General features: G+C 41.4%; 1 protein-coding gene across 1 annotated transcript in view; it reads left to right on the top strand.

Annotated features, from left to right (window-relative positions):
- The first annotated feature begins 1,904 nt into the window (after window positions 1-1,904).
- Window positions 1,905-14,442, top strand: part of CPXM2 (carboxypeptidase X, M14 family member 2) — a 152,501-nt gene continuing 139,963 nt past the window's right edge. Inside the window, exons 1-2 of the mRNA XM_019556202.1 lie at window positions 1,905-2,436; window positions 11,639-11,740. Coding sequence (XP_019411747.1) covers window positions 2,109-2,436; window positions 11,639-11,740 — 430 coding nt within the window. The 5' untranslated portion in view covers window positions 1,905-2,108. The remainder of the gene's footprint in view (window positions 2,437-11,638; window positions 11,741-14,442) is intronic.

Below are 14,442 nucleotides of genomic sequence, written 5' to 3' on the forward strand. Positions count from 1 at the left end.
GTGGGTGGAGTTTGGGGGGGTTGGGGGTTTATGACAAAGCACCTTGTGCAGTGTGGGGCAGTGGGGGGCAGTGGGGATGCCCCCCCCACCTGGCAGCATCAGGTGAGTGCAGGGCTTTTTTTTTTTTTTAAAGAGCTGGGAGCTGGCAGAGTAGGTGGGGCAGCCATTGAGAGTAGGTGAGGCCGATTTGGAGATTTGGTTGATTTGGCGGTGGCCAAATCCTCAATTCAGATTTGGCTGAATTGATTTGGGACTATGATTCAAATCCCCATATCAAATCATTGCCTCCTGAATCGTCTGAATCTGAAGCCAAAGTGAATACTAACCGCTTTTCGCAGGCCTAATGTTTATCCTCTTTAGTTCTCACCTTTGCCTTTCATGTTAAGGAAAATCCAAAGGGAAAAGTAAATACTGGGAGGCAAACTTCTGTTTCTTAATACAATTCCTCTGGTTGCCCGGCTTCTTTGCAGGGCTCCACCATCTCTGTACCCTGCCCTTACCACATCAGATATTTAGGGGTGTAATTTCTATATTTTAGTCTGTTCTTAGTGCACTCACAGAGTCCTTGGAATGCCTCCAAATCATGATTATCTCCCTCACCCCTGCCCTTTGACCTGTGTTCAGAATAGCACCACAGTTTCAGTTCAGCTCCGTCCTAAATCAAGGGTCCCAACTGGGCAGGATAGCCAGCCTACTCGGTCCCCTGGCTGGCTCTGAGTTCTGTCCCTATTGCAGGGGTGAGCCCCACCCCCGCCACCTTCACAGGCCAGCTTTCCCCGGCCTCTCTCTTCTTTCCTCTAGGTTATGGACCGAGCATGCTTCACGCACTGGATGAACTCCTTGCAAACCTTTGATGTGATGTTCTTACACTGGATCTTCATTCAGACAAGTTTTGTTGCTGCAGATCCTCCTCTGCTGGCTCTGTGGACCCCCAGCTGGGGTTTGGTAGTTGCTATACCTCCATGAAGCTGCATGAGCGCCTGCTCCCAAAGGTTTCCCTTCTCTGGGGCAAACCTCTCACCTGGCTCCAGTGCTTTAACTTCCAGGTCAGAGCCTATCCGGTGTTTTCTCCTCTGTCTGCTCTTGCTCCTGCAGCGCTCAGCCAAAATCAATTAGAGCCACATCCTGGTCTCCCATGCCTTATTAGGGTTCTCAACACACGTATGAAGCACTCCCCATCTGCAGCTCCCTCACCTTTTTGTGCTTTGGGACAGGGCATGACTTCTGCCCTGTCACACAGGGGAAATGACTTCTGAGGAATCATATATGATCTGGTTTTCAAAGGTGCTTCACCTATTGTTTTTAATTGTAGCACATCTGTAAAACAGGCACCTCCTGTAGTCTATCTCCACATTTACTGGAGGAATGAAAGATGGATGAGCTTGCTATGGATCTAGAGAGAGGAAATAAATGTGTATGAAATAAAAAGAAAAAATAAGATAAAAGATGTAAAATACTATTTGCATATACAGACACACAGGGACAATAAAGATGTACACAAACTTAGTGAACTTTACTATAAAAACACAGAAATAGGCAACTTTCTTTGATCTATGTGTGTGTGTGCACAAACATACTCCCCTCCCCCCTAATTAAGGTGACATATATTTATGCATCGACTTGGAGTTGAAGGATTGTTGACATTTTTTTAAATAAATGCAGCCCGGGATCAACTGTGCACGAGCACTGGAGTCTTTGTGACTTGCAAGCCCAGAGAATTAGCTGAAATCGTATCTTGTAATTCTGCTTTTTGCAGGAAAGAATGCAAGCAAGCAAGCAAGCAAGAGTGCTCTGGAAAGTCACACCTGCCAAAAGCCGGCAGAGCAGAGCTCTCTCTCTTCCCTATGTGTGTTTGTACATGTGTCTGGTTTGTGAGCCCTATGATCACATGCATCTCCAGCTCCTGCCTCCCTCCCTCCTCAGACTGCACTCCCACTGCACTACTTGTAACTTTTGCAAACTAGTCCAAAGCAGAAGCACTCATCACAGACAGGGCAATTTTCCCTCTTCAGATCTTGGGATTCACCAGCTGCCAAAGTTTCTGTTTTTCCTATCTGCTGAATAAGGATCTGGGACTCACAGAGGATCTTGGTGCAAAAAAAAAAAAAATGATTTCCCTTAGCAAGAAAAGCTCATGTTTTTCTCAGCTCTGTCTTGCTCTCTGTGCCTTTGGGCTGGCACTGCTTGGAGATTTGTCCCAGGCTCTACCTATGGAGGATCAGGATTATTACTTGCAGGAGATTATTAACAGAGATCATTATTATTCTTTTCCGGAACCCACTGAGGAATATTCCCCTTTCACCGAACAACCTGAAGAGGAAGAATCAGTCCCTGCTGCAGAGACAGAGAAGCCCCCAAAGCCCAGACCTGGCAGGAAAGAGTTAAAACTGAAGAAAGCCAACAAAAAAGAAAAATCCATTCTTGAAACTCCACCAGGTAACTTTCCACCTCTTCCTCCTCCAAACTTTGAGATCTCTGCTCAATCTCACGCTGACTTTGACTTTTAGAATTAATTAGTTCCTAGTAATGGTAGAAGTAGTAGTAATAATGAATATGCAGGTGATGATGAACCCACACACTAATTTTTTTACACCAAGTTTTGCAGCATTTGGGAAATCACACAAACTAATAACACCCTCCCCCCATCAAGCAGGGGGATTGCAAAAGCTCTGCCGTTTGTTAATTGAGGCAGTGCATGGACTTTTCCTTCTTAATCATATTTGACATTTGTCCGGTTGTTAAAACTCCAGTTTTACAATCAAACAGAGACTGACTGTACGGTTGAACCTGATTGTCTGATGGTGTCTCCTTTTTATCCCTCTTTGTTTTAATCTTGGAGGTGTTCCTGAGTTAGTTTCATATTTGAACATATGAATTACACTTGGATTGCACTTTAAAGTCTTTTCAAGAATGGTATGAAAACAGGTTTTCTGTAAGAGATACCATCTCCTAAAAGAAGTTTTTTCTCTCCAGTTATTAGGAGGTACTTGTCAAATAAATTAAGCAAAAACAAAACCCAGACAAAAGCAGGCAGGCATACCTTCCATCGTCTCACTGACAACACTTAATTTCTTTTGCTGAAAAGCAATTGGAAAACCAGCAAATTGCTATTATTGGCAAAACTGTGGTCAGTAAGCACTGTACAGAGGTTTCTATTAGGCACAGTCGTGCCTTCATGGAGTAGTAACCTGTTCTGTGGGCATATCCTGATTGTGCTGTGCTTACCTTATTGCTTTTTGGGATAAGGAATATCATGCACTATCATATTTTATCGTGCAATAAGCTACCGTTTTCTAAATTTAGAGAGAAATCCCGCAGGCCTCTGGCCCAAACTGTTTTGGCTGGAAAAAGAATTTTGTAACATTAAAAGATGCAGGATAAAATACAAAAGTTGCAAATAAAACACATAAGCAGTCAGGACACAGCACATTTGAGAGTTAAGATTTTCACAGAAGCATTATAGATATTAAATTTGGAGATTCTGATTCACAGTTAAAACTTATTAAAGCAATTTTTTTAATCAAGTAAACAGTGTGTTTTCTTAAAATAAGAAGTTGCTTCAACACTACCATTGCTGCAATGAGAGCAGGGCAGAGAACACTAGTGACAAATATATGCCTTGTGTGAGGACAGTAACGGCAGAAGACTCCCAAAAGCTGGGTACCATAGGACACCAGCAGCTAGATAGCAGTTTAAAAAGATTCAGTCCTGATAGGGGAATTTCCGTCATAAACTTGTTAGTGTATTAGCTGGGAAGTGCATGCAGTTTTAAAGCTATCTTCAGGTTCTCTCTTGTCATATTTGGTATTGCTAACATTTATGGAGCCCCCTATCTGCATACAGGGTTTAATTTGTACCTCTCCAGACATCAGCTCCAATAAAGGCAATAGAAGCCCCGCATCCTTACAAGACATAGGGACATATTGTTGCCTGTGAGCCACAAAGGTAACTAGAAACTAAGTGTGTTGGCAGTGGTAGAGTTTACTTGGTAGTCTTCTCTTGCTCAAGTTTGTTGTGCTGAGGAAATAATTGGAGGTCCGTTGCATTAAATCAACAGACCATCTAAGATGCAGTTAGAACTCAGGCCTCTGTCATGCTCTTTGGTGATTCTCAAACCGTGGTCCCAGGCTGCATGCGGCTCGGTCAACACACTCCTGCGGCCCTTGTGACATCTTGTTAAAACATTTTTTAAATGGATACACAGGAAGTAAGTTGTGTAGGTCCAGCCAAGCATGTCCCACTATGGCAAACAGGTTGAAAGCCACTGCCATCCCATCAGATACTCTGTAACTCTCTAATGACTTCAGGCTTCCTACTGGCCCTCCCTGATGATTTACATGGCAGCACAGTTGCAAGCAAACTTTGGAGAGTTTTGCATGCCATAGGATTAGAGGCAGGGATAGCATACTGACTCTCCAAGGCAGCATTCACCTGCCTCATTTATGACTGCCCTTTCTCTTTCCACATTTCCTTGCCGGATGCACAAAGCACCTTTCAAAGTCTGCAACAAATGAGGTAATAATTCTGGAGACAACATTCTCTTCTACACAGCCTTGATTCCTCCTCAAAGCAGGGGTACCCTGGGTACTGAATGAGATAAGGAGGCTATGGAAAAATAGTATGTAATTAAAGTTGTGTTACAATGTATGCACAGAAAATAGCCTACTTAAGGTCTTACTGGCAGCCCAGAGTTCTGACAGCTCCCAAATCTGAGTATGTGGTTTTTTCAAAATTATGGTAGTAATGGTTTTTAAAATGAGTGGGTTTTTTCCTGTACTTTCCTAGTATTAAAGAAGTATGAAACATTCTATTATATGGCATCCTATTAACACCTATAAGGTCCATCACCATTGGAGCTTTTTGATTTACTGTCAAAACCTCTCCCATTTGAGCTGAATGTAACTCCAAGCGGTATGAGATTGTCATTAAGACTGTGTGAAACAGCACCATCCCACTTCGACTTCCATTTTGATGTTTTGATGGAACATTGTTTTGTTTTGAATTTCATTTAGTTTTGAAAATGCTGTTCCATTTTGTTTCATCAAAACACTGTTTCGACACTGTTTCGACGTTTTGCCCATAGGCTATAATAGGGAAGCATGAAACTGCCTATATCTTTGTCATTTCTTGCCTAATTCAGATGAAATGCTCGGGATGGTAGCCCCTTCTGAGGCCACGAAGCCTGCGAAGTTTCAAGGGGATAGGTGCATAGGTTTCTGGGAAACTGTACCTCAAGGTGTTGACAAGAAAATCTCCTGTCACTAGATGGCAGTGGCAGCCTCCTGTCATCCAGCAGGCTGATCCAGGGGCCCGCACCCCTGGGAGGACTGTAGGGCTCTGCTGGACTCCTCCCAGGGCTGCAGGCCCCCAATCTGGTATTAGGGTGCAGTAAATTAACTAACTCTGCCATAGGATAGTACTGTCAGGGACAGTACTATCTTAGAGTGGAGTAGCTGCGTGCACTTCAGTACACATGCAGACCATGACAGAGGCTGGCTGGGGCATGAGGGTGCTACAAAATAAGGGCTGCCTGTTGCCTAGCCCTGCACTGTAGCACCCTCATGCCCCATCCAACCTGATAGGACTAGAAGACATTTGGGTGATGCTGCAATGAGGAACTGGAGTAGGATGACAAGCACAGGGAGGACAGGACACAGGCAGCCTTTATTTTGTAGCACCCTCATGCCCCAGCCAGCCCCTGTCATGGTCTGCATGTATACTGAAGTGCACGCAGCTACTCCACTCTAAGATAGTACTGTCCCAGACAGTACTATCCTATGGCAGAGTTAGTTAACTTACTGCACCCTAATAGCAGTGCACATGTAGACTGTGACACTTTATTGCAGCACCTAATTAGTCAACTCCGCAGTAAAGTGCAGGTGTAGATGCACCCACTGTACTTCACTGAAGTGAGGTCCTTCTCCTTTTCTTTCACTACTTGGGCTGCAGCCCTGTAAGTCAGGGACTGCACAATTTTCTTAGTTCTACTGACTGGTGCCATGCAACCCAGAGTAGTCAGAAGCAGCAGTTTCAAATCCTGCTCTGCCCTTTCACTCTAGGTTGGAATACAATCAATGTTGAGATTTCAGCTGCCAGAATCTAACAAGTTCTAACAGAACAGGTGTAATCAAAAATATTTCAAAGGATTATAACTTGGCCAAACATAGGCGTTTTTCATGGAGTCAGCAAATGACATGTCCAACACTAGGGTGATCCCCTTACCAAATTGCAAATCCTTGCTTCAAAGTATTGAGGCACTAGAACTTCTCAATGCAAGAGTGTTTTTAAAGATATATATGTCCTCACCAACAACCAAAACATTTTAGTATTTTCCTGTCACATTTATCCATAATATACCCTGAGGTAGACTCCTCAGTATGGAGAAATTCAGTCTAAATGGTTAACATTTGGAAAAGCTGTAAGCAATGGAAAGCAGGGGTTTCATAGTGAGAAATATCAGACAATGTTAAGTATAGACAGCACTCATAATTCTTGCTGCAGAATAACTAGCCATTAGAATATAGAGGGAACTTGCAGTTACGCAGATTAAATTGCAAACTCTACCAAGCACAGTGTTAGTGTGATTAGTGTTATTAAAAAGTCAGTAAAATTGTTGGTTTTCATTACCTAAGAAAATCAAGCCTCTTACATAGCTGCCTAAATAAGATCTCATACACACACACAGTTTTGAAAACTTGGCCATAAAAAAGTTTTTGAAAACTTGGCCATATGAAAGGATGCATAAAAGTGACCACATGATTAGTGCTAAACAGCTAAAAATAATTAACAATGATGAATCCAGCAGTGTAAATATGGATGGGGGTGGTAATAACTATGTATACCCTTTAGAGATATATGATCCTTCATGTATGTAATATATATTTTATATAGATGAATTTGAAAGACATACAGCAAATATAAAATGCCACATTTTGTGAAGCTCATTCTAAGTGGCGCATGTTGGATTAATTAGGTGTTGTGGCAAACAATGGACAGTATCTGAGCTGGAATGAAGAAATGCAGAGGAACAAGACCGTGTGATCTGCCCCTTGGCTGAGCAGCTGGTACTGATCAGTGCTAGCTTTGCATCAAAGCTAAGCTAAAATCATAACACTCTGAAAGCTATAGCAAATTACATGTGACATGCACTTGATTAATTTAAGCTAATTGCTGTAGATGCTGTGAATTGCGCTGTTCAAAATGTGAAGTACTAATATAAGGACAGATTTATTGGCATTTACTGTTGCATTTTTTTAAAACCGATATTTTCAAGCCCTGTACTTACATAACAATGTAATAGGATCATGCCACTCTTATCCCTGCCACCATGACTTTTATAAGTGAAACTGGACATTGCCATCCTTGGAAGGTAAGTACTTGGTTTGACAGAGCTTTCCATGTGTGGATTTGCATTTTCTAATCCCATTCTTGCTGATTTAGGATTTGATCCAAATCCCACTTGACTTCAATGGGCTTTTGCTCAGGCTCTTCATGGACGTTAATATACACCCTCTCAGTGACCATCTGCAGTACAGATCATAGTTTTTGAAGTGTTTAGCTATTAAAACTATAAATATCCACTCTCTCATATTTTCATTGTTTTTTAGCATTCCCACTGGAAAAATCTGGAAGGAAAATGTTGTAGCGATATGGTGTTATTTTGAAGTACCTTGTCTTTTGTCTGACATTACATTTGAGCTTTCTTAAATGTCATCTGTCACCAACTTTAATCCTGTGCCTTAGTCAAATTCATGGTGTAATGGAAGAGGTGATGATTGTCTTAAGTGGTGCTGGCACAACATTGAAGAACAAAGGAATGAGTGTAGACAAAACCAGTTAAAGGGTTTCCCTGTCCCAGAACAGGGCAGTCTGACTGGCAGCCTGTTTGGGGTTAAATTGTGCCCCCCCTGGCTCCTGCCAAGCTGCTATTTCTTCTATTTCTCTGGCTTTATCTTGTGTCTCCACCTCCCTCTTTTGGCGTCCATATTTGGCACCTGCCCCAGGGCACAGTGTAGGACAGAGAGCTCAGTATGAGGCTGGGGCCATTTGGGTACACGCTGCAATGGTGATGGAGGCGGTGGCATATATGCAAGTGCACTGCAGCACTAGGGAGGGGGTGCCCCTACTGTGTGTGGCCTCGGGAGAATGCCATCCCACCTGCTTAAAAATTGGGCAGCCCTGTCCTAGAGTGTTATGGTGGTACATCCAGTGTGTCAGATCTTGAAAGGCCAGATGTCCTCTGCAAGGTGTGGAGTGTCCTCCACTCTTGTTAGCTTCAGCAGAAAGGGAGGGTGTGTGTGTGTGTGTGTGTGAGACAGAGAGAGAGAGAAAGAGAGCTCGGTTTCTGGAGGTAGTGCTGGAGTGATGGGTATGAAACAAAATTCTGGAGCTATGCACATCCAAGCTTCACTGAAGTGTAAACAAATGTCATAATTGCCCTGCTCTCACTTACGGGTGAAAATAAGGCCTTGACGTTACAAAATTCAGATCAGGATCTAAACTCTGAAGCTTGGGCCAGTCTTATAAAACACATACCATTCCTGCGGTTCCTGTTCTGGCTATAAAGTAATTCCAACTGCACTTGGAAAGTAAAGGTGGCAGCTTGCCATGCTCATCTGCATGCCAGTTCTCAGGATGGTTTCCAACACACAGCTATTTCTTATTTCACTTATTTCTTGGTGCCTGAGCTCTGGGACAAACCAAAAGGGCACATTTGTTCGTGCGTTCATGGTTGTCAGTTATATGCTTTTCTCATCTGACCACTTGTATATTTCCTGAAACTTACTCAAAGAGAACTATGTCGAGTCTACCTGTGCCCTAGTGTGCTTACTTTTCCTCAGAACTATTGTTTTGTTAATAAGACCATGATACTACATGTGCAATAATGACCTCCTTTAATATATGTGTGTGTTTGTCGGTATCTCATTTCTTTCTGGGCCCCATTGGTACTATACAGTGGGAGTATAAAATGAGAGACAATCACTGGCTGACAAGGGAACAGCAAGAAAACAATGAGGTTTTCTCAGTCAGCATGCCAGGCATTATTATTGGCTCAGCAACTGCTGTCAAGCTTTTGCAGGTGTCATAGCAAAGGAAAGCTTTTAGGAGTTGTTTGAAGGATGCCAGTGAGTTTAGAAGCTTATGGGGAGTTTCTTTTAGCCATGAGCAGAAAACACAAAAGTACTGGCTTAAAAATGTAACAAATGAGTTATGAAGGTTGGAATCATTGGTAGGGTTGAGACAGAAGCTGACGTATCGGTAGCCTCAGACAGACAATGGAAACAGTGGGAACAGACGATGAGGGGCTTAAAGGCAAAGATGAGCAGTTCATGTTTGTAGCAAGGAAGAGTGTGTCTTTGGACGAAGAATGGAAAAACAGGTGAGATAAAAGCAAAGAAGCCCTTACACCTGGCTTTGCAGCAACATTTTACAGTTGCATTATCATACGGCTCCTCTTCCTACATGGCAGAGTTGGTGAAAGCAAAAAGGATGTGAAGCACTCGGTCCTGTGGAGTGTGTGGTAACTTTCAACTTCTTGCGGAAGTTTTACTTTGTGTTGCACAGTAGGGACCCACTCATTGACCCTAGTTGTTTCTTAGAAGTTCTCCCACTGATTTTAATAGGATCTGGATAAGGGCCTCATTGCCCAGAGCCATATGCAAAGACATAAACATGTGGTTTGTAATGAGCTTTCTTTTACTTAGCAGTGCTATCACCTTGTTGGCAACTCTAGAAATCCACTAAATAATGACGCATAACACAAAAGGTCCTTTTAAGTACCGATCTTTCAAAGAATGCTATCCTGCTTACTGAAGAAGGCAGAAGAATGGTCAAATACTGCATAGAGGGATAATGTACTTAATTATATTCAACACATTTGGACTGGCTACTCAGTATTCTTCTAGGCAAACAACGTTAATGAATAATGTAACATTAGAAAAAACCTTTTGAATAAACATTTTTGATTTTGCTGGGGGAAACCATTTCCATAATAATTCCACAGCAGCTGGATCCAAACTGAGTTGAAGGCCTTTAAAAAAAAAATCAAGATTTCATTACAGAAGCCTAAATCTGCTTCTGTAATCCAAAGGGAGTAAATTACGGTTTAGATTAATTTACTAATTATTTGAACGTACTCTATCCCCTCCAGAATTTTTATATTCATTGTGCTGATGGTGACCTCTTCAATGAGAATATTCAATAGCCCATTGTCTAAGTTTTACCAGATTTGTCTTAGAAGGAGGACTTCCTGAGGCCATGCCAGCTTTGAATGTCTCAAGGAGATGCAGCAATGCAGTAGGAGGGAGCAAGAGAAAAGAAGCAATCAGTTGACTTTAGAAAGCCTTCTTCTTTTTGTCTTACGCATTTTTACCCCCTAACAATTAGGCTAAGGTAAAATGAATTGTCTGTGTGCAGATTTTAATTTAATAATAAGCATCTGCTTGTGTATGTGCTGGATCCAAAGGATGAATCAGATATTTGGCTCAAACAAATGCCCTTTTGCAAAGTATCTGCTGTGGGATTTGGGGAGGATTGTCATGGTTGTGTCAGTAGTACTTCTTACCACATACAACAAATTCTCCATGAATATTTGTAGACATATGAGTTTAACATTAATTCTCTGGATGTTTGTGGAAAGCACACCCAAAGAGTCTAGGCATGGCTGACATGAGTTTATTTTAATTTTAATTGAATACACTCAGAAAACTCTTCTGAGTATTTTTCCCAGCACTGACAGAAGGAAAGAAAGAACAGTACAGAACCAGGGTAGAAAAAAAAATTAGTTGTAGAAGTGACACAATGTCAAGTTTATTTACTCCAGAAGTAGAATGGATGGGCAGCCTGGAGTATTGCAAAGATAGTGTCAATGTTGAATAAAATGGCTTGCTTGTGTGTGGGTGTATGCATATAAAAATGAAAAGGGGGAGCTTTTAAAGCTTTGTTCAATATATTTACAAATTTGTTTTCTTCATGAGGGATGGGTGTATGCATGTTCTTTTATGGATAGTCATGGTCAGCATATGTATATAGACATGCCACCTGCTTTGTAGCTTTATAAATTACCTCTGTATATACACATCTAAATATATCATGCTGGCCATTGACAGCTATGTACATCAGAATGAGAAGAGGTACAGGTGGAAGATGCTGTACAATACTGGTATATAGCAATGGTGATCTTGTGATCACTAAGTTTGAGGGCATTCTTTCCTTGAGCCAGAAGATCAGTAATTAGGTTGGACGAAGTCATATCATTGCAGATAAAGATTCTTATCCCTTTTAATTTCTGATCTAGCTTGACTGAAGTCATGAGATGGGCCCTTAAATGTTTCATGATGAGAACCGCTGTGAAATAAATTGTCAGCCCAGTACATTAAATTCTGAATTCTGTCACTACAAAGAGAAAAACATTTTTGATTTCCTTGCAAAGGGGACACTTACGATTTCTTAACCCTGTATTTTTATAGTTCTGCTATCTAGGGAAAGAATAACAGGGTGTTCTAAGTGTCTGTTTTGTCAGAAAGGTTAGCACACTATCAAAAGAAGAAAGTAATTTTGTTTATCATGTATTTGCTGGCCATTCTTAAATAAACTTGACAGGCGCACAAGTAAAATTGTTTTAATTTTCTTCCTCCAGCCAAAAATGGTAACAAGAAAGGTGAGAAAAACAAGAAAGGGAATGAAAAGATGCCAGATGGTGACTCTGAAAGTCGAAGCGCCTATGAAGACGTCAGAGAAAGTATGTGAGAAGTGTTTAAAATACCTTTGGCATTCTTGGTGTTGTGGCTGCTCTCTTTAACTATGTTTAAATTACAAGGGATATTGTAGGGTTGTTGGTTGTAGCACTGTTGGGCTAAGGACAAAGGCAAACAAGGTTCTTTGGGTAGATGTGTTTTTTTTTTTTTATTAAACCAGCTAAATAGCTGGAAAAATTGTTCTTTGCAAGCTTTCAGGCACAAACACCCTTCTTCAGGCATAAGGAGAGTCTGTTAATTCTTTGCTATGTCTAAGGCAGCAGTTCCCAACCTCAGGTTGTGACTCAAATGAGGGTTGCCGGGGCAATGCCAGCGGTACCACATACCAAACACAAGCTGCACCACGTTCTGGGAGCTCCCCTGCCCACATCCCTGGGCCACCACTATCACACTCCACACCCAGCAGTGGGTCGTGGCAAGAAAGGCTGGGAACCACTAGTCTAAGGTCTGTGCTAAACTGGAAATCACATGCTGAAATAACATTGTGGGAGAAAGTAAAGGGACAAGGAATTTGTCAGTATGTGACAATACTTTAAAGTACAGAGAGAGGTAAGGAGCCTAAATCTTATTTCCACAGCTATGGAAGGGTACAGGAGCTTTAAAGTGGGTGTCTGAAATGGTGGCTAAAGGACCTTAGAACAAATGAGCAAACGCAATATACACTGAATAGTTTTAAAATAACAAGGTATATTTTCAGCTTATAAATGACACTGGCATTTCTGAGCAGTGCTAGATAGAAAGCCCCAGAGACAGAAGTCTTTTCTTTGGAGCCTAAAGACAGAAGTCTTCTCTGTGGAACATCAAGAATGAAAGATGTATGATTCTTTCCCACTAATAAATGTTAAACTTCCATTAAGTATGTGAAATAGCTCAGACCAATACCAACTGTGACCCTAGCTTCTGTACTGTGGATGGTGTCTGTTGTGATTCAGTTGATTCCTCTGATTTCAAAAGAAGTTAACAAACTTGATCAGAAAATAAATGACCTCAGGTAGATTAGTGATCTGGTGATGAAAAACTCCATAATATCATAAGGGACAAAGTCTTCCAAGTATTTGTAACATTTTTAGTACAGACATCTTATGTACTTCTATAGCTATCTTGGAGATTAAAATAAATAGGTAGTGGGAGTAAAATGCAACTGTGCTTCTGTCACCAAAAAATCCTAAAAAGGAATTAAAAAAGAAGTTATAAATGTCTTGTGCTGGTGACCTAAATTTGTTTCTCATTCCCATAGCTTCTATCTTACAGACTTGGAAAATAGTATATTAATAGTAAATAGTTTATATATTTTTTTCAATTTATGAAGTTTTCATTTTTTTTTATTAAAGTGAATTGTCCAATAAACATGTTTTTGTGAAAATATGTCAGCCTGCAGGCTGATTGTAAATTTTTTTTGGCATGTAACTGGCACCAGTCCTATTCTGTTATAATTAGCAGGATACTGCTTTAATTTCCTATAGAAAGGATCACTTTAAAAATCTCAATTTAAAATCTCATGAAGTTTATATTCAAGGGGCCCTTTGTAAATAGATGAAAATCTAAGTATCCAGATATATTGAAAAAATGATGGCTGAGAGTAGAGAATGGAGCTTGAGAGACCTGGTTTGGGATTTAGGCTTTCCACTTTTATTGAGGATTAACAAAATCTGTGGCAGTTGAGTTAAGCACCTAAGCTTCCTAAAGAAAGCATGGGGAAAGTTAGATGCTGTAAAATGGGTTTCACAGCAGCCAAAACACTGAGCAGGGAGTTGCCTAAAGTAGATGATAATGAAACCCAAGGAGAGGGGTGTCTTAAATCTTGTTCCTGCTTTAAAGCAGTCTGACCTGAACAGAGGTGTTTTCCTTCTCTTGGCAGTCAAAGGCCTTAACACTTTCCCAAAGGCAGGTGCTTCAGTCTTTTATTTCAATTAAGAAGCAAGGGACACTACTTTGCTTTCAAAATAGATTTGGAGGTGATGGGGATGTTGCACTTAGATCTAGTATCTCATTTCTAAGGCAGTATTTCAGTATTTTATCCAATGTCTAGTCCATGAAATAGTATAAAGAGTCTTTGGAGCGGGTCTCCCTATTCCCATATGAGTGCCCTAGCCTCTAGGTTGGAGAACAGTACTCTTGCTCTGTCTCTGGCTTAATGAATCTTTAATAATTTGTTGAAGTGGAATGAATAGCTTCAACAGCCAAGTTTTGGAGCACCCTCACCCTGCAGAAGCTGGTGATTTAGACATTATTCTGGAAGGTGGGATGTGTGTGTTTGAGTCCCCTTTAGAAAAATAAGGTGTCTTCATAGATTTCATATACATTAGGGCTGGAAGGGACCTTGGAAGATCATTGAGTCCAGCCCCCTGCCTGAGGGGCAGATAGTCAGCAGGGGTTACAGGTTCCCAGCAAGATAAGCATCCAAATTTCTCTTGAAGGTGTTCAATGTAAGTGCTTGAACTACTTCTGGTGGCAGGCTATTCTAGACATTGGGGGCTTGGACAGTGAAGAAATTCTTCCTTATGTCCAGCCTGAAACGGTCTTGCAGGAGTTTATAACTGTTTGACCTTGTCATCCCTTGGAGCGCTCTGGTGCACAATCATTCCCCCAGATCCTCGTGAATACCCCTGATAAACTTATAGGTGGCCACCAGATCACCCCTGAGCCTGTGCTTTTCCAGGCTAAAGAGTCCCATGGCTCTCAGCCT

Source organism: Crocodylus porosus, unplaced genomic scaffold (assembly GCF_001723895.1).
Source record: "Crocodylus porosus isolate Cpor-Errol unplaced genomic scaffold, CroPor_comp1, whole genome shotgun sequence".
Lineage (NCBI taxonomy): Eukaryota > Metazoa > Chordata > Crocodylia > Crocodylidae > Crocodylus > Crocodylus porosus.